This window comes from Molossus molossus, unplaced genomic scaffold (assembly GCF_014108415.1).
Source record: "Molossus molossus isolate mMolMol1 unplaced genomic scaffold, mMolMol1.p scaffold_m16_p_2, whole genome shotgun sequence".
In the NCBI taxonomy this organism is placed as follows: domain Eukaryota; kingdom Metazoa; phylum Chordata; class Mammalia; order Chiroptera; family Molossidae; genus Molossus; species Molossus molossus.
Genome location: NW_023425355.1, coordinates 50,367,960 through 50,395,739, shown reverse-complemented (window position 1 = coordinate 50,395,739; position 27,780 = coordinate 50,367,960). Strand labels below are relative to the sequence as shown.

The window sequence follows — 27,780 nt, the reverse complement described above, 5'->3', positions numbered from 1 at the left end:
TGTGGTCTATCTTTGATTATGTCCCATGTGCACCTGAGAAGAATATATATTCTGTAGCTTTGGGTTGAAATGTTCTATACATATCAATTAAATCCAACTGTTCTAGTGTGTCATTTAGGGTCTGTTTCCATGTTCATTTTTTTTGTCTAGAAGATCTATCCAGTGATGTCAGTGGGATGTTAACATCCCCTACTATGATTGTATTGCTGTTGGTCTCTCTCTTAAAGTCCTCCAGAAGTTTTAAAACGTATTTTGGTGCTCCTATATTAGATGCCTATATGTTTTCCCTGGTTATATCCTTTTGTTGGATCTTTCCCTTTAATATTATATAATGACTTTCTTTGTCTCTTACTATGGTTTTTATTTTGAAGTCTATTTTATCAGATATAAGTATTGCTACCTCTGGTGTTTTTCATTTCAATTTGCATGGAAAATTTTTTTTTTCCATCCCTTCATTTTCAGCCTGTGTGAGTCTTTTGTTCTAAGGTGGGTCTCTTGTAGATAGCATATATATGGGCCATGTTTTCTTACCCATTCAACTACCTTTTGATTGGAGCATTTAAGCCATTTACATTTAAGGTTATTATTGATAGGTACTTATTTGTTGCCATTTTAATTCTTTATGCCTGTGTTCCTCTTTCTCTCTCTTTTTCTTCTTCTTCTTCTTACAGTACACCCTTTAGCATTTCCTGCAGTGCTGGTTTTGTGGGTGAAGTCTTTTAGGCATTTTTTTGTCTGTGAAGCTCTTTATTTCACCTTCAATTTTGAATGATAGCCTTGTGGATAGAGTAGTCTTGGATTTAGTCCCTTGCTTTTCATTACTTCATATATTCCATGCCACTCCCTTCTGGCTGTAGTGTTTGTATTGAGAAATCAGCTGACAGTCTAATGGGAGCTCCGATATAGGTAACTTTCTATCTCTCTCTTGCTGCCTGTAAGATTCTTTCTTTGTCTTTAACATTTGCCATTTTAATTATGATATGTCTAGTTGTGGGTCTTTTTGGGTTTATTGGGATTGATTGGTATTCTCTATGTTTCCTGGACTTGTGTGATTTTTCCTTCATCATAAGGATGTTTTCTATTTCTTCAAACAGGTTCTCTATTTCTTTCTCTGAATCTTCTCTGGTACCTCTATGATGTGAATGTTGTTAAATTTCATATTTTTCCAAAGCTCCCTTAAACTCTCCTCCTGGCTTTTAACTTTTGTTTTCTATTTGCTTCTCTAATTGTGTGGGGGTTTTTTTCTACCTTGTCTTCTAACTCATTGATTCTGTCTTCAGCTTCTTTTAATCAGCTTCTTCTAATCTACTATTGAATCATTCCAGGGTATTTTTCATTTCAGCTATATCATTCTTCATTTCCACTGACTTTTATTTATAGCTTCTGCCTCTTTTTTCATGCCTATGTAGTTTTCACTGAGTTCTTTATAATTCTTATTGAGTTGCTTGTAATTATCACTAAGTTGTTTGAGCACCCCTATAACCATTACTTTGAATTTTTTCTCTAATAAATTGTCTCCATTTCATTGTTTCTTTTCTGGTGATTCCTCCTTTTCTTGCAATTGGGGGTTGTTTCATTGTCTTACCATTTTATTGGTCTGGTGGTCCAGGGCCAGGTGGGTCAGGCCGGGTCATGGAAGCAGATTGGTGTGTCCTGAGGCGTCAGGTCCCAGCAGGTCATGTGTGCCCGATCTGGGATCTGGTCCAGTCATCTGGGGGTGGTAGTTGCTCTCAGTGGCAGCAGCAGGGCTGATAGGACAACTGCTCTCTGCTGCTGGTGGTCAACTGCTCTCTGCTGCTGGTGGTCTTGTGGGGTCAGTGTGCTCCTCTGCTGCCAGCGGAGAGGTGGTTGGGCTGGAAGTGTATCCCCACAATTTTTTGAGGTGTGTGTATATGTGTGTGCTCACATGTGCACACACAAGTTATGGCAAATTGGAATGGAAAAGAGTGGATAGCTCTTGGTGAGGGAAAATGTGGAAACATCGATAGTTCTCAAAGTAAGTTATTGTATAAGTGGGTAGAAAACAGTTCTGCTTTTCAATCACATAGTGTACCTAAGGGATGGGCAAATAGTCTCAACATCTGATATACAAAATGTTAGGTCTGTTCTTATTTGTTTTATACCTGAAATTGGTTTGCTGTGTCTAAAACTTTTTTGCTCTATGGACTATATGCCAAGAAATTCAAGATTATATTAAACAGTTATATTTTAGAAAGGTTTACAAAAGGCTTCCCCCTTCTAACATTCAAATCATTACTCTTTTATAGTACATATATGACTAGTAATTACTACTGAAAACATCTAGTTATGGTTGTCCTTTTCAGTGTGGTAAGAGTAGGCCTCCCCAGACATGTTGTCTTTTAAAGTTATTGCATGGTGATTATGTTATAGTTATTATGAATGAGGAAAGTAACATTTTAGGTTCATTCCCTTTTGAGTGACTGACTTTGATCTTTCTAGCTATGATAAGATCCTAAAAGGACCATGTATTCCTCTAACTCTTAGGGGAAATATTTCATAACTATAATATTTAATTTGCCCTGCACACTATTTAAAAATTTAATCCAAAACAGTGATATTTAACTATGCTACAGGCACTTTTATTTATTTATTTTATTAATTTGTTTTTGTTACACATGTTTCTCCTTTTTCCCCCATTGATACCCTCCACCCCATCACCCCCTGCCCCATCCCCAGCTTTGTTGTCTATGTCCATTGGTCATACATACATGCATGTAAGTTCTTTGGTTTATCTCTCCCCCCCCCCCGAACCCCCCTCCTCTGAGGCTTGTCAGTCTGTATCCCACCTCTATGTCTCTGGGTCAATTTTGTGCATCAGTTTGTTTAGTTCATTATATTCTACAAATAAGTGAGATCATGTGATATTTGTCTTTCTCTGCTTGGCTTGTTTCCCTTAGCATAATACTCTCCAGGTCCTTCCATGCCATCTCAAAGGATAAGAGATCTTTCTTTCTTACAACTGCATAGTATTCCATTGTGCACATGTACCACAGCTTTTTTATTCGCTCATCTACTGATGGACACTTGGGCTGTTTCCAGATCTTAGCTATTGTAAATAGTGCTGCTATGAAAATAGGCGTATATATATTCTTTCTGATTGGTATTTCAGGCTTCTTAGGGTATATTCCTAGAAGTGGGATCACTGGGTCAAATGGCAGTTTAGTTTTTAAATTTTTGAGGTAACACCATACTGTTTTCCACAGTGGCTGCACCAGTCTGCATTCCCACCAGCAGTGTACTAGAGTTTCCTTTTCTCCACACCCTCGCCAACACTTGTTGTTTGATGATTTGTGATGGTGGCCTTTCTAACAGGTGTGAGGTGATAACCTCATAGGTTTTTTCATTTGCAACTCTCTGATGATTAGTGACGTTGAGCATTTCTTCATATGTCTCTTAGCCATTTGTATGTCCTTTTTGGAAAGGTGTCTATTTAGGTCCTCTGCCCATTTTTTAATTGGGTTCTTTGTCTTCCTTTTGTTGAGTTGTATGAGCACTCTATTTTGGAAATTAACCCCTTATCTGATGCATCCTTGGTGATTATGGTGTCCCACATAGTGGGATCCCTTTCCGATTTGATGATTGTTTCTATTGCTGTGCAGAAGCTTTTGAGTTTGATGTAGTCCCATGTGTTCATTTTCTCCTTTGTTTCTCTTGCCTTAGGTGTTGTATCAGTGAAAATTCTGCTGCGTATGATGTCTGAAATTTTGTTACCTACATTTTCTTCTAGAATCTTTATGGATTCACGAGTTACATTTAAGGCTTTTATCCATTTTGAGTTTATTCTCATATATGGTGTAAGTGGTAGTCTAGTTTCATTTTTTTTGCATATAGCTGTCCAATTTCCCCAACACCACTTATTAAAGAGGCTGTCTTTGCTCCATTGTATGTTCTTGCCACCTTTGTCAAATATTGATTGAGCATATTATCTTGGGTCCATTTCTGGGTTCTCTATTCTGTTTCATTGATCTACCTGCCTGTTCTTGTGCCAGTACTTTTGATTACAGTGGCTTTGTACTATAACCTGAAATCTGGTAATGTGATTCCTCCTACTTTGTTTTTGTTTTGTTTTTTTTCTTTCAAGATTGCTGTGGCAATTCGGGGTCTTTTTTTGTTCCATATAACCTTTTGGAGTGTGTGTTCTAGTTCTGTGAAATATGTCATTGGTATTTTGATGGGGATTGCATTGAATCTATAGATTGCTTTGGGTAGTATGGACATTTTATTTATTTATTTATTTATTTATTTATATCCTCACCCGAGGACATTTTTTCTATTTTTTGTTCAGATAGAGTGTGGGAGGGAGGGAGAGAGAGAGAGAGAAACATCGACGTGAAAGGGACACGTCGAGTGGTTGCCACCCACACGACCCAACCAGGGTCGGGGACAAACTGCAACCGAGGTACGTGCCCTTAGCGGGAACCGAACCCGGGTCTCTCAGGACTGCAGGCCGACGCTCTAACCGCTGAGCCAAACCGGCCAGGGCAGTATGGGCATTTTAATGATGTTAATTCTTTTAATCCATGAACAAGGTACGTGCTTCCACTTTTTTATATCTTCCTCTATTTCGTTTTTCAATGACCTGTAGTTTTCTGTGAAGAGATCCTTTATTTCTTTGGTTAAGTTTATTTCTAGGTATCTTCATTTTTTTGCTGTGATGGTAAGTGGGATTGGTTTTTTTTTTAGTTTCTCTTTCTGTGAGTTCATCATTGGTGTATAGGAATGCTGTCGATTTCTTGACATTAATTTTGTATCCTGCTACTTTGCCAAATTCATTTATTAAGTCTACTAGATTTTTAATGGAGTCTTTAGGGTTTTCTATGTACAATATTATGGGATCTGCATATAATGACAGTTTCACTTTCTCCTTACCAATTTGGGTCCCCTTTATTTTTTCTTCATGTCTGATTGATGTGACTAAGACTTCCAGTACAATGTTAAATAAGAGTGGTGAAAGTGGGCATCCCTATCTTGTTCCTGTTCTTAACGAACAAGAAAACAAAATGATTTTAGTTTTTCCCATTGACTATGATGTCGGCTATATGTTTTTTACATATGGCCTTTATTATGTTGAGATATGATCCCTCTAGTCCCACATTGCTGAGCATTTTTATTAGAAATTGGTGCTGGATTTTGTCTAATGCTTTTTGAGCATCTATTGATATGATCATATGGTTTTTATCTTTCCTTTTGTTTATGTGGTGTGACATTTATTGATTTGCAAATATTGTACCATCCTTGTATGCCTGGGATGAAACCCACTTGGTCATGATGAATACTTTTTTTGATGTATTGCTGGATCCAATTTGCTAATATTTTGTTAAGGATTTTGGCATCTGTGTTCATTCAGGGATATTGGCCTGTAGTTTTTTTGTTTTTTTTTCTTTGTAGTGTCTTTATCTTGTTTTGGAATTAGTATTATGCTGGCCTCATTAAATGAGTTTGGAAGTGTTTTGTCTTCTTGGATTTTTTGGAATAGTTTGAGGAGAATGGGTATTAGATCTTTGAATGATTGGTAAAACTCCCCCGTGAAGCCATCTGGGCCTGGGATTTTGTTTGCTGGGAGTATCTCGATTACATCTTCAGTTTCCTTTGTTGTTATTGGTCTGTTCAAGTTTTAAGTCTCTTCCTGGTTCAGTTTTGGGAGGCTGTGTGTTTCTAGAAATTTGCCCATTTGTCCTAGATTGTCCAATTTGTTGGTGCATAATTGTTAATAGTATGTTTCGATGATCCTTTGTATTTCTGTGGTGTCAGTTGTTAGTTCTCCTTTTTCACTTCTGATTTTGTTTATTTGGTTTCTCTCTTTTTATCTCTTGATGAGCCTAGCTAAAGGTCCATCGATCCTGTTTATTTTTTCAAAGAACCAGCTTTTTGTTTCATTGATCTTTTGAATTGTTTTTTTGTTTGTTTGTTTGTTTTTTTAGTTTCTATGTCATTTATTTCTACTCTGACCTTTACTATTTTCTTCCTACTACTAGGTCTGGGTTTTTCTTTTTGTTTACTTTCTACTTCTTTAAGTTGTAAGGTTATTAAGTCAATTATGAATTTTTCTTGTTTCTTGAGGTAGGCCTGTAGTGCTATGAACTTCCCTCTCAGGACTGCTTTTGCTGTATCCCATAGATTTTGTGTTGTCGTGTTTGTTTTCACTGGTTTCCAGGAAGTTTTTAATTTCTTCCTTGATCTCATTAGTAACCCATTCGTTGTTTAATAACATGCTATTTAGCCTCCAAGTGTTTGAATGTTTTTGTGTGTTTTTATTGTAAATGAGTTCTAGTTTAATTCCACTATGATCTGAGAAGATGCTTGATATGATTTCAGTTTTCTTGAATTTGTAGAGACTTGCTTTGTGTCCTAACATGTGGTCTAACTTTGAGAATGACCCATGTGCACTTGAGAAGAATGTATATTCTGCAGCTTTGGGGTGAAATGTTCTGTAAATATCAATGAAATTCAACTGATCTAGTTTTTCTTATAAGGACTCTATGTCCTTGGTAATTTTTTGTCTAGAAGATCTCTCAAGTAGTTTCAGTGGCGTGTTAAAGTCACCCACTATGATGTGTTGCTATTGATCTCACCCTTGATGTCCTCCAATTTTTTAATATATTTTGGTGCTCCCGTATTTGGTGCTTATATGTTTACCAGGGTTATATCCTCTTGTTGGATTGATCCATTTAATATTATGTAGTGACCTCTGTCTTTTATCATGGCCCTTATTTTGAAGTCTGTCTTGTCAGATATGAGTATTGCTACACCAGCTTTTTCTTTCATTTCCATTTGCTTGGAAAATTTTTTTCCATCCCTTCACTTTCATCCTGTGTGAGGTGGGTCTCTTGTAGACAGCATGTATATGGGTCGTGTTTTCTTATCCATTCAGCTACCCTATGTCTTTTGATTGGAGCATTTAAGCCATTTTAATTTACCATAGTTATTGATAGATAGTTATTAGTTGCCATTTCAATTTTATGCCTGTGTTTCTCTCTCTCTCTCTGTTTATTCTTCTTCTTACAACAGTCCCTTCAGCATTTCTTGCAGTGCTGGTGTGGTGGTGGTAAATTTCTTTAGCTTTTTTTTTCTTATCCGTGAAGCTCTTTATTTCTTCTGCAATTTTGAATGATAGCCTTGATGGATAGAGTAGTCTTGGATTCATACCCTTGGCTTGCATTACTTGGTACACTTCATCCACTCCCTTGTGGCCTGCATAATTTCTATTGAGAAATAAGCTGACAGTTTAATGGGAGCTCCCTTGTAGGTAACTTTCTTTCTCTGTCCTGTTTCCTATAAGATTCTTTCTTTGTCTTTAATGTTTGCCATTTTTATTATGATGTGTCTAGCTGTGGGTCTTCTGGAGTTCATCTTGCTTGGAACTCTCTGTTTTTCCTGGATTTTTGTGACTTTTTCCTTCACACATTTAGGGAAGCTTTCTTTCGTTATTACTTCAAACAGGTTCTCTATTCCTTTCTCTGATTTTTCTCCTTAAGGTATCCTTATAATGCGAATGTTGTTACATTTTGTATTGTCCTACAACTCCCTTAAATTTTCCTCTGCTTTTTAATTTTTTTTTTCCATATGCTGCTTTATTTGGGTCTTTTTCTCTACCTTTTCTCCTAAGTCGCTGATTTGGTCTTCAGCTTCTTCTAATCTATTACTGAACTGTTCTAAGGTATTTTTCAAAATTGCTATGTCATTCTTTATTTCCTCTTGGTTTTTATGCCTAGCTGCTACCTCTCTTTTTAAGCTGAAGTAGTTCCCAGTGAGCTCTTCATAATTCTTATTAAGTTGCTTGTAGTTCTCACCAAATTGTTTGAGCACCCTTAAAATCATTGCTTTGAATTCTTTATCTGACAATTTGCTGTCTTCCATTTCCTGTAGTTCCTTTTCCAGTGATTCCTCTTTTTCTTTCCTTTGGGTCTTGTTTCTTTGTCTCCCCATTTTAGCCGTATGGTAGCTCTAGACCCGGTGAGGAATGTTTGGATATGTAGGCAGCTTACTGTATATTAAATAAGGCTATTGTGCCTCCCAGACTTTTTTGTTGCATGTCGCTTCTTGTCTGCTGTGGATCCTGGGGGACTGATTACTGAGGGCTGGTATTGATGTGTCCTGGTAGGTACTGCTGCTGGATCACATGGGTTCCTCTGGAGCTGTGTTCCCAGCTGGTCACTGGTGCCACCTGTAGCTGTATAGCTCAGGCCATGTTAGAGCCATGCTCCCTGCTCGTACAGTAGGCAGCTGTGTTGCACAGGCATCACTGGAGCCCTGGCTCCCTGCCGATCTTGTGGGCAGCTGGGTTGTACAGGCCTCATTGCAGCCCCTACTTCCCGCTGATCCTATGGGGAGCTGGATCGCACGGTCCCTTCTGGAGACCCCATGCCACACCTATCTTGTGAGCAGCTGAGTCACATAGGCCTCTCTGGTGCCCCAGCGCCCCGCAGGTCCCACGGGTAGCTGGATCGCACAGGCCTCTTGCTACAGGCACTTTTAAAATTTAGGAAACACTTGTAATGTCACCAGAGTTCAGTGGGGCCTATGTGACCTTCAACCCTGTCATAATACATGCTTCCTAAGAAGAATTTATTGAACTTGAGTGTGTTATGTGCCGGATGCTATGGTAGGATACAAAGAAGACCTGTATTCTTAAGGTGTTCATAGTTTAGTGGTGAAGATAGAAATAGACAATTAACCTTTTTGTGGAAGACCTTGAATGCCATACTAAGGCTTTTAAACTTGATTCCGTGGGCAATGGAATACTGCAGAACATGCATACAAAGTGACATGAGTGCTAGACCAGAGGAAAATACAAGGTGCTATGGGAATACAGAGGAGGAAGCCGTTAAGTCTGAGAGGAGGTAAGTCAGGAAGGCTTAATGGAAGAGATGACATTTGAGCTGGACCTTCAAGGGTGGGTCAGATTTTTACATAAGGGGAGTAAGTGCAAAGTACAGGTTATCTCTGATAAAGAAACCCAAGACAAGCCAGGAAAATAAGGCATGTTGAATATTTAGTGAAAGATAAGTATGGAAGAGTCGTTGAGACACATTGTGGATAGCCTTGAATGCTGAATTAAGACATAGCCTAAGCAGAGGAGAGATGTAATGAGGTGGTCAAGTCTTCCTTTATGCTTCCTTCTGAAATTTCACTGAGTCTATCCCCTCATTTTCATTCCCCACTGCCTTTGCCCTGATTCAAGCCTGCACTACCTCTTATCTGGACTGTTCAGCCTCCTTAACTAGTCCCTCCTCTTCTCCTCCCTCAGTGTTCTGCATCAGCTTAATCTTCTTGAAGCACAGCCCTTACTTAGAAACCTTCTGTGGTTCTGTTTTGTCAGCAAGATAATATCTAAATTCCCTGACAAGGTAGTTCTAGCCTCCCTCCTACCCACCAACTGTACCATGTGACCTGCATATCCAGCTTTGTCTCCTCATTCCCTCTTCATGAATCTCATGCTTCCCTCCCCTTGTTTCCTGTACACAATCCAATGAGGTAAGAGATAAGAGAATAGGGTAGTAACCAGCACATAGGCTCTGCAGCTAGACTTCTTGGGTTCAAATCCCAGCTCACTGACTACTAACCATATAGCCTCTGGGGAAATTACTTAACGTCTCCTCAATTCAATTACCAATTACCCCATCTCAAAATGGGGTGTTGTAATTATTCAATTAAGCTTCATATGTAAAGTTTTAAGAACAGTGCCTGGCACTTAGTAAGGTCTCAGATGCTAGTATACTTGTGATTATGCTAATTTTCTACCTTTACTCATGTGGTTGCCTTCTTGAATACCCTTTTCTGCTTGTTTCCTAATTGAATCCTACTCAGTTCAAATGGCCTATCCCCAAGCTAGCATTATTTTTGCTCCTCCCATAGTTGGAAGTAATTTCTCTCCTTTTCATTTTTATAACTTACCAATTTCTTTTTGTAATAGGGTTATTTATGTACTAGATAGATAGATAGATAGATAGATATAGGTATAAATAGATATATATATTTAGATATATTTAGATCTGTTAGTTGTTTCATATGTGAACTGGGTTTCTTGAGTCTAAAAACCTTTTTTATCTGTGGAATATATGCTGAGTAATTGAGGATTATATCTAATTATATTTTAGAAAGGTTTACCAAAAAATCTTCCCTTTTCTAACATTCAGATCATTCCTCTGTTATAGTACATATATGACCAGTGAATTAGTATTAAATTCCAAGACCCACTGGAACATTCCAAGACTGCCAGGGATGCCTGAAACCACAGATAGTACCAAACCCGATGTATACTATGTTTCTTCTTATACATACATACTTACAATCAATGTAATTTATAAATTGATCACAATAAGAGATTAGCAACAATAAAGAATAAAATGGAACAATATACTGTAATACAAGTTAAGTGACTGTGGTTTCTCTCTCTCCAAATATCTGGAATTTTCCATTCAATATGTATTCCCATAGCACCTTGTATTTTCTTCTGGTCTAGCACTCATGTCACTTTGTATGCACAACTGAAACCATGGAAAGTGAAAGCGCAGAAAGTGAAATTGAATAATGGGGACTATATTTATCTTATTTTCCCTGGCAGATTGCAAACGTAGGGGCAGAATTCAAGTCTGGTTCATTTTGCTAGCTCCATGGAGTACTTCATTATGTTACCTTGTACATACTAAGCACCGACATTATTGGAATGACTGGCTGATCAGATGAGTGCTTCAGAAAAATAATATCAGTGAAGGAAAGATTGAGCTTGAGAGGCTGAAAGGCATAGAGCCCAGTTAAGAGGCTATTATGATCCAAGCTAGAGGTGGTGAGGGCTTAGCAAGTGACAGGAGGAATAAAATGGAGGGAATGAATTGTTGAGTGTCAGAGAACCATATAACTACATCTCTGGTCCAAAAATTGGAAACAAAATGCAAAGGAAAAGGGTTTATGTCACATTTTGAGTTCTCTTTACTTAATTACAATTTATTCTACTGGTCAGGTCTAATTCATAGTTTTATCATTTGGGTAATGGTATTAGTTTGCTTTTCTTCTGTAGATAGTAACTTTACCTATAGAGAGTTGTGATGCATTGGTTAACTGAAAACTCTTTTTTAAATAGAAAAATGAAAACCGATTCTATCTGAAGGAAGTGAATGTCAGCATGTATTTGGATAATGGCTCTGGTAAGCAAAGTATTGGCCTTGGGGAAGAGTGTGGGTTACACTGAAGGAACAGAAACCATAGTTACCTTATATCAAATAATGCCATATTTAATGAAACAGAAGATTTCATGTGAAAATCATACCTTGACCACAACTTAAAATCAGTAACTTAGAACTATAATGTTCTATTTTTTACAGTGTCCCGTATTTTCAAATCATGGTGGATAATAGTTAAGGATGTGACTGATATTTAGACTATAGAAACATCTGTAGAAAAACAGGGAACAGTGGCAGATGATGACTATAATTAGTTGGGTGATCACATTGTAAGATATAAAAATGTTGAATCTCTATATTGTACACATGAAACTAATATAATATTGTATACCAACTATACTTAAATTTAGAAGAAAAGGAAAGATAGGGAACGTAGTGATCGGAAGAATTGCTTTTTGTAGGTAGACCTTGTACCCCAAGCTCTTAAACTTCACTGAAAAATCCTGAGGACTGTCCCACTTTTATGTTGAAAGGATAAGAAGTTACTAACATATTTTTTCCTTTAAAGTTTTCAGCACTGCAAATAACAATCTTAGCTACTGGGATGCCCCCCTGGGAAGTTCTTATATGTGCAACAAAGAGCAGACGGTTTCAGTGTCTGGAGCATTTCAGATAAATACCTTTGGTCTAAGGGTTCAGCCTTTCAGTGTGATAGAAGGAAAGTACTCTACAGGTAAGAATCAAGCCAGTTTTATTAATAATTAATGGTCTTATGTTGACTTTTCCTTTGAGTCATGGAGACTTAAGCATTGAAATAGAGAAATGTGAATTCACCTCTCAACTCCCTTGTAGAGTTCTCAAAGCCTTGAGCAAGTTGTGTTACTCTATATTTGGCTCATCATTTTGCTCAAAGTAGATTTTTTTGTCATCTGAAAACCATTTTCAACAAAGTTCTTAAAGCTAAAAACTGATAGAAGCTTTACGTGAGCTTTACTTAAGGTAGGGACGCTCCCCCCCAGGTTTTAGTTTATAGGAAGGATGGCACTTTGGAGCAGCAGCTTTGAGCTTCTTGCAGCTGCCTTGGAGCCATCTTCTAGCTGGAATACTCAAATAAAAGCAGTTTGGTCACATTTTGTTGAGACAGAAGATTACAGTAGCAAAGCCTCAAATATCATGAACTATGTTTTGGCCAGACAGAATGATTTGGAGAGTTTTAAAAGCATGTGCCAATGTAAATGTGTCATTTTGAAAATCTACTCAGTCCCAATGATGGTGTTTATCAGATTTTTAATGAAAACTTTGTGAAGAGCTTACAACTGTGTTTATACAAATATGAAAGATGCATTTGGCATTATAAGATTAAAATGTGCATGAAGAAAAATAGTACATAAAATTTCTTAATTAACTTGTCCTTTTAAACCATTTACTTAAAATTGGGGGTTTGTGGGTTATTGCTCTGCTGAGCACTCTTGTCCAGTCATCCACAGCATTTTAAACAATTCCATGGTTTAGAAGGAAACGTAGAAGCTGTGTTTAAAAGTAAGTATGCTTTGAGTCATTCAACTACTTTTGCAGTAGTGTTGAACACCTAGCCCAACTTGGTTAGGTGAAAATAAATTGGATTCTTTACCCTACCATTTTTGTGATGAGAGAGGTTAATCACACTTAAAAACTTTTTTCAAAATTTATTTTACCTTTTATCTGTTGTTTTGTTTTTTTGTATGTGCCCCTAGCAAGAACTGAACACGGGACTCTCTGGTCCACAGGCCAACACTCCAACCGCTGAGCCAAACTGGCCAGGGTTATCTATTTTTCTTTTTCACTTAAATTATTTTGATCCTTTAATAATTTTCTTCTTGAAATCTTTATCTAGCTCCTCTACATTATTACTTAAATTTAGGCCCAGATTTGTGTTTAGAATTTAACAGTATATCATTTGCAGTATAATACAGCTCAAACCTGTATATCTAGTCTGCTAAATAGAGATGAGCTCTGTAATTTCTCTAATTCAAGACTTCGCTTTTTATGTACATCGAATTTAAAATATCACCTAAAGGACTATACAACATGTAATACAGGGATTGGCAAAAGTAGGTTTATAGTTGTGAGTATGCAAAAGAGTTTATTCTTTTTTTTTTTTATCCTCACCTGAGGACACTTTTTGCATTTATCTTTAGATAGAGCTGGAGGAAGAGAGAGAAAGAGAGAAAGAAACATTGATGTGAGAGAGACACATCGAGTGGTTGCCACCCACACAACCCCAGCTGGGACGGGGACAAACTGCAACCGAGGTGTGTGCACTTAGTGGAAACCGAACCCAGGCCTCTTTGGTCCGCAGACTGACACTCTAACTGCTGAGCCAAACTGGCCAGGGCCAGAGTTTATTCTTATATTATTATTTTTTATTTGTATTTTTCCATACGAACAACTGTAAACCTACTTTTGCCAACCTCAGAATTGATCATGAATGCATAATTGATTTGTGGGGCTAGACTCTTCACTGTGGATACCTATAAATACAATGCTCTGATAATACTTGTCTATATAAAAGAAAGAAATAGACTTGCAGTAAAGTAAAAGACTGTTGATTGGATTTTACTGGGTCATACTACTCCCTAGAAATAGAAAAAAGTAGCCTCTGTGGACTGTTAGTCCTGACCAGATTGATAAATATATGATAAATGTAATAATGAACACTTAAATTAGTAAGCAGTCCCAGTTTCTTGATCTTTGCAGCCACTAAAATCATGTACTAAGTTCAGGGATCTGTATACTTTTCTTTAAAGGCTCAGACAGTAAGTTTTTTAGGTTTGAAGGCCATATGGTCTCTGTCACAACTAGTCAACTCTTCTATTGTAGCACGAATACAACCATAGACAGTAAACAAATGAGTGTGGCTGTGTTCAGTAAAACTTTATTTGTAGATACTGAAATTTGAATTCTATATAATTCTCATGTCTCAAATATTCTTCTTTAATTTTTTTGCAACTATTTAAAAATGTTTAAAAGCCATTTTTAGTTCTTGGCCATCCTAATCCCATGATTAAACCTTCCTGATCTGGTCCCAGTCTCCCAAAAGACATTCATTCTACCACTAAGAGGCTCATCTGGCCATGTGAAATGGGCTAGATTAGCTCTCTTCATTTCTAATAAAGTAATATTCCTGTTTTGGAAAGGACTTTGAATATAAATAAACACACGTATGTGTTTACTCATGGATATGAGTATATATGTATTCATATATATATGAATATATATACACACATACACGAATGAAAGGACAAATAAGTTTAGGATTTTAAAATATACCTGTCTTAATTACTTGAAGTTGAACTTGTAAGAGCAGTTCTGAATTTTGAATCAACATCTTTTACTTTGAGACATTCTTTTTTGATTATACTCATTATTTGTTACACACTTTTTCTCACCTACAGCGCAGGAGTGTTCGCTGGATGATGACACCATTCTAATACCAATTATAGTTGGTGCTGGTCTTTCAGGCTTGATTATCGTTATAGTGATTGCTTACCTTATTGGCAGAAGAAAAAGTTATGCTGGATATCAGACTCTGTAATACTAATCCATATGCGATGTCTGTTCCAAAATAATAAAGCAAGTACAAGTTCCAACATGTAATACTATTCAATTTAAAGTATATTTACTTGTAGTTCTGATCTTAGAACTGGTGGTATGGGGGATTTTGTACTTAAACACAGACACCCCAAAACTAGAAACTACAAATTGGTCACATGAATTTGGTTTTCCCAACCAAGGCATTTAAATCTGTTGTTTCTAGAGCAAAAGGCATGTGCAAAATCACCTGGATTATAGGTTCTATTTTATTGGCTTGATTTAGTATTTCAGTGTTTTTACTTTAGCTATTCTGACTAGAAATATACAGTTTAGGAAAAACAGTTTTTAAAAAGATTTGTTTTCATGCATGTGGTTAAATTGAGACAGTACATTCTACAGTGGATTTGTACTTGCTCCTTTTGCATTTTTTTCTGTGATTTTGTTTGCAGATTAACTTAGCTGCTTTGACATTGCTGCATATTTGACCTATGAGAGATATGCCAGTAGATTTGAACAGAGTCTAGTATTATTATGTTCTTAGCAATGACTGCATTCCTAATACTTTTTTAATACATTTATATTTAATGTAGCTGTAATGACAAAAGATGCAAAGCTTTTGAAATTTTAGAATAGGTGTTGAGCTTATTATTGAAGCTTTTTTAAAATAACTGCATATTTCAATCTTTTAAATTGCAAGATACAAAACTATTCCAGCTGGGCATTTCAATTTTCTAGGTGCTTTAGAGATAATTGCTAGGCAGTGTCACTTTTTGGGCATTAGTCTTCTGTACCCGTAAATTGGCCTCTACCTGTAGTGTTAAAGTTAATGTAGACTTCTCTTTAGACTTCCAGTGTCCTCGGTAACAGTAGTGTGTTTTATTCCTTTTTCGCCTTTTATTTTCCTTAAAGAAGAAATGCCAGTATGTCCGAGAACCTAGATAAAGAAGAGCACTTAGAGTTATAATTTGCACCTAACCCAAAAGTGTTGGCCTTCTCCATTAAAACATTGTTCTTAAAAAAAAAAATTTTCTTTGTTTCCAGCTTACATTGATTGCTACAACATTTACTAATTTGGCTTTCCCATTTAAATGGTTCTGTGCTAATCAAAACTTATATTATTATTGTTCATTATGGTAGAATCATTAATGATTCATGAATTTTGTGTTTAGTTTTGTCCTCTTGGGAAATTCACCAGTTGTCCATCTACTGTGCACCACCTAATGTTGATATGAGAAAGCAAAACATTTCATCCTCATTCTTAACATATCAAGTATTTTTCTGGGTGTTTTTTGTTGGAATGGCTGGGCGAATATTTAGAAATTGTTAATACACAGCCATATACTGAAGGTGCCTGAGTTTTTTTGGGATGAGAGATATCTATACCCCCATTCACTAGAAAATGAGATATCTGGGTTCCAAATAGTATTAATGTTGAATTATTTTGGTAGTCTAGCTAAAAACACACACACACACAAGCAATTGCCTGTTAGCATGTGTATGTCTATAACTATCTTTCGAGTTATATTGGAGTGCTGAATATTTTCTTAAATTTGCTCTCTGTTTAGAGTAGCCTGAAAATCTTACTGACTCAGAATCAGATTTCTGATCAGCCCCTCTCTTAAAGCTTATCAAGGACTAAATATAAATCTTATATTTTAAAATTATGTTTTATTTAAATAGTATCTTGTGTAAGATTGTTAACCTTAGAAGAATGGATAATGGTTATAAGAATGTAGGTCTTAGATATTTCTCATGAGTCAAAACAAAGCAGCTTAAAAAAAGAAATTAAAAGCATAAGTGGGTGGCACTGGCTTAATGCTGTTAATGTTTCTAAAAGTCGCTACATTTAATTATATACCTGATTCCTATTAAAATACCTCTAATTAGCACTGTTTTCTAGAAGATCTGAATTCATTGAATATTTTTATATTTTACATGGGCCAGTTTATATACGGTTATTTCCATTATTATTTCCTATAGCCACATGCTCTTTGTACCTTTTGTAGTTTCATTTGCTTTACTGGGTTTAACACTCCATATGTTTCTGGGTGTTTCTCATGTGTTAGCATTTGTATAAAGAAACTGGTCCATGTAAATAATTCTCATGTTTTTTTGTCAAATGTTTAAGCCACTAGTTGATGTACGGTATTTCTCTAGATATGTGCTTGTCTATTTGCTCAACATATTGCTTCGAAAACAAACAATAAAGATTCTTTTATTTCTTAAGGAAATTTGCTCACATTTTTTCCTGTTGGTTAAAGTCAATAATTTGTATACCACATAATGGCAATTTCTTCCAAAAGGAAAAACTTTGCAAATGCTTACAATTAGAACTAAGTTATTTCCAATATATTCTGTTGTATTATATTTTACTATCTCAAAGAGTGGTCTTATACATGGGTCTCTACTGATGCTGGGCTGGCTACAGAATAAGAATCACCTGGGAAGCTTCTTATAAAATTCAGATTCCAAGCGCCATTACTAGAGCATTTAATATTTAATTTAGCAGGTCTGGAATGAGGCATACGTGTGTGTGCGCGTGTGCATGTGTGTGTGTGTGTGTGTGTGTGTGTAAGTGTAAGCTCCCCAGCTAAATTGTTGTGCTAGCCAGTTGGGGAATAAGTGATCAAGAATATTTCTTAGTGAGAAGTGTCAAAGTATTGTGTTGTGCACTTTTCTTAACTCCTAAAATGAGGTTGATATTTAATATCTATACATAGCAGCTGTACATTGCATCCATACAATCCAAGCTACTGATCCAAACCAAAATGGGATTGTGCGTAATTTCTCAGATACCCTACAATACTTGAACCTTAGTATATCTCTCATACACACACACATACACACACTCACAAACACAAATTTAGCAGTCTGGCTTATAACTTCCCTCTGGATTACCCAGTTAAGCCATGTGACTGGCCAGTTAATCATCACAGCTCCCACCTCTGCAACTAGCTACCATGTAACTTTGGTCAAGATGCTTAACTTCTGGGGTATCTTAAAGCTGAAGGTCTTAAAATCCTGTTACTCTATTTCTTTTGGGCAGTAATTTTCCATTTCAGTGAAGATTTGAGTATATAAGAAATTTGATAAACTCCTTCTTATGTATCAAGAACATACTTTACATACAGTGTAAAATACAGCATCTTAAGTTTTATTTTTTAGGAGGAATTCTTATAAGGCGCAGATATTTTTTTAAATTAGAGCATTTCATCTCTGTTTAGGTAGATAATGTCAAATTGGCTTGGGCTCTTCTCTCTCCCACACATATCCTTATCCTTTACCCTGGTAACTAACTTTCTATATCAATAATTGCTATATTTTGATTTTGAAAGTAGTATAGACATGTTTGGGTGATATTGAATAGCTTCAAGTTATATTTTCAGATTCATGTGATATACTTCAGTTTGGTTATAGATCTAAAAGATATACAATAAAAAAGATGTCACATAAGACTGTGATTTCTAACACTGATTTTTTCCAAAGAGAAATTTGACACAATTGGTTTTTAAGAGGAGCTTTTTATTTACATTTTGTTATAAATATATATCTTAGCGATCCAACTTACACTGGATGTTATATTTGAAAGATTTCTGAACTAACAGAAAATTGAAGATAACAATCTGTTTAATGTACAAGAAACTTTTCATTGAAATTTCAGTGTCCTTGCATTTTTTTTATCTTTAAAAATCTTCCCTGCTTCTGTGACTATTAAACTCTTTCAAAAATATACTTTTCCTTTCCCCCAAAATATTTTCAGTACTATCTCAAGTGTACATTAGGCAAATAGATCAGGTCAAAATGACTTATAGAATGAGATTTTTTCTTCAGGACATGATCCTATTAAAATTGCTGTTTTACCAAAATATCTTTCCATTACTTAAAGAATCTTTAAAGGTTGAATGTACAAAATCATTAGTTATTATAAGTTAATACTTCACATGTTAATTGAGATCATTTTAAATAAGTGACAGCATCTAGAAATATCTTTGTATTAGTGGAATTGCCTTTTTGATCTACTTGGGAATATTTGTCTTACATGAAAGCCTTAGCATTATTTGTGAAGGTTGTTTCAGTACTAGACCAAATACTCAATTTGGGAAAGATGATTGAATTCATTGCCAGAATAAGAGATTAATAACTTTTTTTAAAAAAGTTATATTAAATCCAAGGCATAATACTATACTATATGGTATATGTTACCTAATAGTTTATATGCTGGGTGATACTTTGGGAAATTGAAAGGGAGAAGCTAACTTAGTGCTCTTAACAAACACCGTATAGTCACAAGTCACATCTGGCAACCTCAGCTATCTGAATTTTTAAGAGAACCAAGAAGCAAATAAAAAAGATCATTGAGCTGGCAGCCACAGTTGATGTCATAAAGTCCATAAACCCCAGGACTGCATCTTGTTCCCAGTTGTTGCCTCAGAGGCTAGCCTGGCACATTTCTTAAATGCAAACACAGTCAGAATTGCCTTGTGGCCTGTTCATTCTTATTTTCGACACAAATTCTAATTATCTGATTTATCCATCCCTGGTAGATTGTAAGCTAGGAAGAGATCCAGGGCAATATGACTCCAGGAAATGGAAAAATAGTGAGAAGTGATTCAACATCTTAGCCTTCTTCCCTTTTTGTAAACGTTATCTCCACTTGTATCACTCATTCTTTCATCCTCTCCAGTCTCTGTAGGTTTTCTCTTCCTGGTCAGTGCTACTGGAATCCCATTTCTTCTACCTCTTAGGAAACCTTGTACCATTCAGCATCTCCAACCTGTCAAATGCTAATGACTCTTTCCCTCATCTTATGAACATTTTTGTCTCTTCCTCCTTGAAGATATCCTTTCTTGACCCCATGTCCCCTGTATAATTACATCCTTATTGTCTTTTCTGTTCTTCTAAACTTCTTGAAACAAGTATTGTGTGTTCCCCATCCCAAGTTCTTTATCTACCAGTCACTTACTGTTCACTCTTAAACCTGCAGCAATTTGACTCATAGCTCTCAGCCTCCACACTGTTGAATCCAATTGCCATTTCTCAGACTTCACTAATATTTTACAGTATTCTCCTATGCTACTTGAAACTGTTTCCTTCATTGGCTTCCATGGCACTATTTTCTACCTGCCTTTTTCTACTTCTTTAAAAAAATTTTTTTTCTTTATTGGTTTTAGAGAGAGTGGAAGGGGAAGGGAGAGATAGAAACATCAATGAGAGAGAACATCGATTGGCCGCCTCCTGCATGCCCCGCACTGGGGATTGGGCCCACAATCTGGGCATGTGCTCTGACCAGGAGTCAAACCAGCAACCTCTTGGTGCATGGGTCAACACTCAACCACTGAGCCACACCAGCCGGGCTCTACTTTTTAAAAAAAATATTTATTTTTATTGATTTTTTTAGAGAGAGAGGGAGAGTGAGATAGAAACATTGATGTGAAAGAGAAACATCAATCGGCTGCCTCCTGCACAGCCCCTACTGGGGTTTAAGCCCACAACTTGGGAATGTGCTGTGACTGGGAATTGAACCAGGACCTCTCAGTCCAGGGGATGATGCTCAATCCACTAAGCCACATTGGCCGGGCTCTTTTCTACTTCTTTTTCTTGCTCCTTTACCCCTCAAATATGGATGTTCCCAAGGGTTTTGCCTCTGCTCCTCTTTTTATTACTTGCCATCACTGAGAAATATTTTTGTCCATGGTTTTAACTACCACTTAAGTTCATCAACCACTTGGTTCAGGCACATATATCTTAAACTCAGCAGATTTAAAACTGAACATCCCCCTCTTCCACATATTCCTCTCCACCCTCCCCCATACACAATATTTTTAAAAATTAAAAAAACAACTCCCACACACAAAAAAACTACAAGCAAAACTAAAATGCATATATTCTTCCTCCTGTATTCCCTATCATCGTGAACTGGTACCAGCATCTACATAGTCAGGCACTGACGCTATGTGTGGAATTGGAAACTATTCAGATTATCTCCTCCTACCACACCCCTGACATCCATTTGGTCAATTCTGTCTTCTAATCGGATCTCTAGTCTGTCCCTTATGCATTTGCACTTTGTTAACCCAGTTTAGGACCACATTATTGGATATCTGGACTCTAACAATAGAGGCGCCTCCTAACTTAATACCACCAGTCTTTCATCTGCCATAACTTCTGAAACAAATATCCTGCTTAAAACCTTGCTGCCCTTTTTTTTTTTTTTTTGCTATCAGTATAAGGCCAAACTACCTAGAGCATACAGTGCCTTTGTGAGAAGAGTACCCTTTTCCTGCTTTTTTCAGCCAAGAGTACCTCTTGATACAATGATCTAGCTACACCAACCTTCTTTTTTTAAATTTTTTTTCTGTATTGATTTTAGAGAGAGAGGATGGGAGAGGGAGAAAGAGATAGAAACATTGATGAGAGAGAACATCGATTGACTGCTTCCTGCACGCCCCCCACTAGGGATTTGGCCCACAACCTGGGCATGTGCCCTGACTGGGAATTGAACCAGTGACCTCTTGGTGCTTGGGTCAACGCTCTACTACTGAGCCACACCGGCCAGGCTATGCCAACCTTTTTGCATTTACCCTGAAGTGCCATGTTTTTATACCCTCCTTATTTTTGTCTGTGCTGTTCCCTACACATGGGGTGCCCTTTTCCCATTACCTGCATGGTTAATTCCCACTCATCTTTAAAAACACAGCTCCACCCTGGCTGGTGTGGCTTAGTGGATTGAGCATCGTCCCATGGACTGAGAGGTCCCGGTTTGATTCCCAGTCAGGGCACATGCCTGTGGACTCTATAACCAATAGGGGGCATGCAGGAGGCAGCCGATCAATTTCTTTCTCACATCAATGTTTCTATCTCTTTCTCCCTTCTTCTGTCTATAAAAAAAAAAAATCAATAAAAAACACAGTTCCAATGTCATTTTTAAAAAACACAGTTCCAATGTCATTTCTTTTAAAGAATGTCTTATGTAACAAGACTGAGTTGAATTTGCCTCTGAAACACTTCCGTGATACTTTGTGTGTTGCCTGCCCCTGTTACAGCCTATTTTCAAATTATAACCACTGATTTTCTTGTCTGACTCTCACACTGGACGGAACATCTTGAGGCAGATGGTTATACTGTCAGGGCCAGTCTAAATCTTTTCCAACTACTAAATGACCCCAGATTGCTATGCAGTGAGTTCTTACGTCTGCAGAATATAGTTAGTTGTTCACTTGGTTCATTTCATTAATACTTCATGACCTGCAGTGTCCCACTCTGCTTTTTCAACATCATAACAGTTTGCCTCTGAATGCTCAGCATTATCATCAAGGAAAGGCTAATTATATTTATCCATTATCTTCTGTTTAAGAAATCTGGGAAGTATATAATCATTTTATATATCTTTCATTCAAAAATGACTATTTTGGGGGTACTTAAAAGTGTATGATTTGGTTATTTGGAAAATTACTTTTGTGGAATATCTTATTTGCTGGTAATGAATGCCAATGACTTGTCACTTGGATGTAAAAAAACGTGTTGGGACATGATGTCATTTTAACTTAAAATTTACAGATTTGAAGTTTTGTCACTGTTTCTGTTCTCAATTTCCTTTCTTCACATCTAGCTCAAGACTGCAGTGCAGATGACGACAACTTCCTTGTGCCCATAGCGGTGGGAGCAGCATTGGCAGGAGTACTTATTCTAGTGTTGCTGGCTTACTTTATTGGTCTCAAGCGCCATCACACTGGATATGAGCAATTTTAGAACCTGCAATCTGATTGATTATATAAAAATACATGCACATAACAAGATTCTCTTGCCTCTTAATTTTGAAACACTTTGCTCCTTAAGATTGATTTATTGGAATTAAGTCAGTGCTAGCATTTTGAGATAAATCTTTATTAATAAAAAATTGTTATCTTTGATCAGCTTAAAATAAAAAATATTGTCTCTACTGGTCCCGAAGACAAACTTGTTAAAAAGAACATTGGTGTGCAATGTTTTAAGGTCTATCTTAAGAAGCCTTGGCCAAATTTTTATCCTAATCTAAGATGCCTTAAACTTATTAACATGATCATTATAAGAACAAAATATGTAGCTGTCTCTTAATAGAATTAATAATTACTATTTCACAACTGGTGTTCTGTGTCAATGTATAAGAACTATACCAATTTAAACTCAGTGCCTTTGCACATAATTCATTAAATATTGATGTGGCATAAATGCCCATCAGATATACTCAAACTTGGTTTTCAGTTAAGTGTCCTCAGGACCATGAGCATTTCTTAGGTTATGTGACTTTTTGTTGATTTCTTTGAGTCCAAGTTAAGGATGAAGTCAGTATCTCAGGCTTGTGATTCCCTCCCCCGAACCTAGGCAAACAATAGATCCAAAGGCCACAACAGAACTTAAACTGGCTTCAGAGTTAGTTTTTTTAAATGTTTCTTTTTCATAAATATAGACTGAAAAGATTCAAACATATTTAACCTCTTAGCTTTTTCTTTTTCTTTGTTATTCTCATCTTTGGATGCCTGATTAGCATTGAAAGATAGAAGTATTCTATGAACTAATTAGGACAGATTGTGTTGTGTTTCTCTACTTCATCTTGTTGATCGCTAGAGCATTAAAATCTATTTAGTGTTGTCATCAGACTGGTACTTATGAAATATAAGCTAACAGAAATCTCAGAAGGGATGCAGTTAAGCATAGCAACTAGGTCCCTGGGAACAGAGCATAGATGGAGAGTAGAGAGAAGCTGTTGGCATTATTAAAATGAGCTGGATAATCAGCCCCTATTGAAGCATATTCCTTGTTATAAGTGCAGCACAGATATTGAATATAAAAACAAGAAAGAAGCTTAATCAATAGACTTGAGAAGACTTTCACAATGAAATGATTATTTTATTCATTCTATGTGTACATTGGCTTGTTCAGAATTTCTGTAACTCACTGATTGCAGTATTTTGGTACCCAACTATCAGTCTCTGAAGGCTTTCATTAAAATACAGTAAATCTACCTGGCCAGTGTAAGCTCAGTGGTTGAGTGTCGACCTATGCACCAAGAGGTCACTGGTTCGATTCCCGATCAGGGCACATGCCCAGGTTGTGGGCCCAATCCCCAGTGAGGGGCATGCAGGAGGTGGCCAATCAATGTTCTCTCTCACTGATATTTCTATATCTCTCTCCCTTCCTCTTTCTCTAAAATCAATAAAGAAAAAAAAAATTATTTATTTATTTATTTAATTTTTTATTTATTTTTTTGTTACAGATATTTCACTTTTTTACCCCATTGGCACCCCCCTCCCCACCTCACCCCCGCCCCGTCCCCGGCTTAGTTGTCCGTGTCCATTGGTCATGCATACATGCATATAAGTTCTGTGGTTTATCTCTTCCCACCCCCACCCACCTCCTCTTCTGAGGGATGTCAGTCTGTGCCCTACTTCCATGTTTCTGGGTCTACTGTATTCCTCAGACTGTTATGTTCATTATATTCCGTATATAAGTGAGATCATGTGGTATTTGTCTTTTTCTGCTTGGCTTATTTCACTTAGGATAATACTTTCCAGGTCCCTCATGTCATCTTTCTTTCTTACCACTGCATAGTACTCCATTGTGTATATGTACCACAGCTTTTTTATCCATTCATCTACTGATGGACACTTGGGCTGTTTCCAAATCTTAGCTATTGTAAATAGTGCTGCTATGAACATGGGGGTACATATATTCTTCCTGATTGGTGTTTCAGGCTTCTTAGGGTATATTCCTAGCAGTGGGATCACTGGGTCAAATAGAAGTTCAATTTTTAATTTCTTGAGATAACACCATATTGTTTTCCATAGTGGCTGCACCAGTCTGCATTCGCACTAGCAGTGTGCTAGTGTCCCCTTTTCTCCACACCCTCGCCAACACTTGTTGTTTGATGATTTGTTGATGGCGGCCATTCTGACAGGTGTGAGGTGATACCTCATTGTTGAAAAAAACATATTTTTTAAATAAAATAGAGTAAATCCTTTCAACAAAGACTACCATAATTACTGAAATTCATCTACTCAGAACCTTAGCAACTGTTTTTCTTTTTTATAAATGACATAAGAGCAAGAGGAGGAAAGGATAAACTTAGAGAAAAATCAAGTTATTACTTATCATGATCATACCAAATACCACATTTTGTTAATTGCATTAGACGTATATTGGAAAGGACCTTAAAGATTATTTATTCTAACCCTATGCTTTTACAGAAAGAGAAGTAACTTCTCTGAGATTACACATCTCGTGGTCAACAAAACCATTATTAGCATTTTGATCAAAATTGTCCCAATAAAATCTAGTCACTGAATAGTAAAAATAGTTTAAACTTGAAATTATAAGATCAGAATGGGGCACTTTGAGCTTCTGCACTAACTACTTTCAATAAATAACACATGACCTCAACTTCTTTTAAGTATGTTAAACGTACTGAATACTTACTTTTTCAGTAATAATATATTGAAACACTTCTATTTTGATCTCTTTTTGCTACTTCAAAACCTAAACTTCCTTGGATGGGATTACAAACTCAGGAGGAAAACAGAAGGGAAAGAACACTTGCTCACCTGATGTGTATTAGATGCTTTAGAAATACAATTGTATTTATCGAATACCTTATAATATAGATATAATTATCCCCCTTTTACAGATGAGGAAAGTGAGGCCCAGTTTAAATAACTTGACCGAGGTCCTTTAACTAGTAATTGATGGAATTAAGTTTCAAACTCAGTTCTGTCTGAATACAGAGCTCAAAATCTACATGGCACACACTGACTTCCTGGTGGTCTAGTGGAATGGACTGAAATGTATGGGATTCTGCTATTATTCTTCCAGGCCACTGCTCAGCTAATAATAACTATATATAATCCTATAGTTACCTATTGCCGGTGTGAAAAAATGTATACTGCATTTTTTATGCTAAGTCCTTTCCGACTTAAATTTTGTTAATACAGAGTTCTTATTTATATTTAAATCATAGTTGTGGCAAGGGAGAAAGGGAGTGGGGAAATATTCAAGCATTGGTCTTAAGCATAGATGATAGTTCTTTTCCCCAGTGCTACTACACAATTAAACATAAAATCTCCCCTTGTTAGGCAAGCATGATTCTGTTTTGATTTTTTTTCTCTTCCCTTCTGCTTTTTGTACTGAGACATTAGGTGTAATTTGAGATGAACTGACGAGACCTATAGGAAGATCAGTTGCTTAGAAATATTTGGGTGGATACAGAGAAAATAAGGGTAAAGTTCTAAAAGACTAACCTATGTACATTTTCAAAATGCTTGTTTCTTGTTTCTGCTTAATTGTATTCCTTGCTAATTTCCTTTCCTTGCTTTCTGTCCTTTTCTAACAGCTGAAGAATGTTCTGCAGACTCTGACCTCAACTTTCTTATTCCTGTCACAGTGGGTGTGGCCTTGGGCTTCCTTATAATTGTTGTCTTTATCTCTTATATGATTGGAAGAAGGAAAAGTCGTACTGGATATCAGTCTGTGTAGCCAATTAAATCTAGTACTTTTTGTGTTTTGCTATCAGAAGTTATGTTTCTGTTGCGTAAAAGCCAGGAAATAATGTGCAATTGGTTGTCTGAGGTATGCAGACTAACCTCAGTGAACTGCTAGCTAACTTGGGCATGAATAGCACTTATTTAAGAAAAAAATGTATTAGGACCAATTTCTTTTGTTTTTCTATTTTCCCTTCCTTTGTTAAAGTGTAATTGAAAGAAAAGTTGTGGCTTAGAATATGTTTTTTTAGTAAGTAATAATTTTAAGCCTCTGGATCTAATTATGAAAGCATTTCTACTAAAGTATAATTTTATATGTTGTAGTTACTTATATTTTGCTACTTTGACATTATTTGCAATATTAAAGCTGTTAGAGAATTTAACTTGCTTCAGGAAATAAATTCAAGCAAATAATGAATTCATTTTCATTGGAGGCAAACATAAAATTTGGTTCATAATAAGGCTTCCTTTCCCAACCTCTGATCTAGAGTATTAAGTCTGTGTTTTTCTGCTAGTTAAAAAATGAAGGAAATAAATAGCTTAACAAAGCTGTATTTAATAGCAAAAGTCTGGCTGTTTTCCTCACTACTGTTAAACAGTGGCTACTACATTTTAATGAGAATGTCTTTTTTCTTCCCCTTTGGAATTTAGAATATACTGATTATCTCAGACTTGATGTTTATGCCAAAGGATGAAGATATTTGGCTTTTCTAAAAGTGTTGATATAGAATGGGTTATGGGTTTTAGGGTTATGATTTAGAATGCTTTTTCCCTTAGAGCCTTAACTTGTTCAGAAAGTTAATTCATCCTCCATTAAAAACAAACTTCTGTACTTTGTGTGCCTCCTGCACTCTCCTATTCCCTATGTGACTAAGTTCCAATTGATATTTTTAACGTATTATTTCTTTCTTCTCAGAGCTGCAAGTGCTAACTTTAGAGGCTAGCGAGCCCTGAAGTGTCATCAGTTTGGCTTCCTAGCCAAATCTGGACTGGAATTATTTTGTAAATTTTTTTATTTTGATATAGGTTTATATCCTGGTAGAGACCTCTAGTGGCTCTAGCTTTTGGAGTAAGGTTCTAGAGACCACTCATCCCAGTATTCGTTTGATTGCCTAGGCTGTTGAATTGCCCTTTGATTTGGAAACAGTGTTGTATTTCTCTAGGGCCCAAGTGGCTACTTTGTAAGCCTGTTATTAGTATAAGGCATATATTTATTTTATCAGGCAATTTTATCTCTATATAACTAAAAACAAAAGTTTCCAAATACCTGCCTTCATTTCAAAAATGTTTGATGGAATAATAAATTAAGCTTAAACCTTAAGTTAGTTTGTTATTAAATCCAAGGGTCAAGTTCCTCTCTACCTCTCAGCACAATGCAGATGCTCACCACTGTATTGTTTTTAAAAAGAAAGAAAATTCATCAACATCTTTCTTTGCTATCTCACCTATATGAGCATCTCAAAAGCATATATTGCAAACTGAAGTAGAAAGTCAGATTGCTCCATTACTTCTCCCTTAGAACACTCTGGTTCTGACTTGCAGAGTCAAGCTCTCTT

The 27,780-nt window shown here is 36.4% G+C and overlaps 1 protein-coding gene across 3 annotated transcripts in view; it reads left to right on the top strand.

Annotated features, from left to right (window-relative positions):
- The window catches only part of LAMP2 (lysosomal associated membrane protein 2), a 61,022-nt gene extending 34,425 nt beyond the window's left edge, over positions 1-26,597 (top strand). The window contains exons 7-9 of one of the 3 annotated variants that reach the window (XM_036270504.1): positions 11,102-11,165; positions 11,710-11,874; positions 26,077-26,597. In XM_036270504.1, the coding sequence (XP_036126397.1) occupies positions 11,102-11,165; positions 11,710-11,874; positions 26,077-26,219 (372 nt within the window). In that variant the 3' untranslated portion in view covers positions 26,220-26,597. Of the gene's footprint in view, positions 1-11,101; positions 11,166-11,709; positions 11,875-14,575; positions 14,754-22,323; positions 22,935-26,076 lie in introns of those variants that run through there. The other 2 variants (XM_036270507.1, XM_036270506.1) reach the window with 2 other exon arrangements.
- Positions 26,598-27,780: the final 1,183 nt, after the last annotated feature.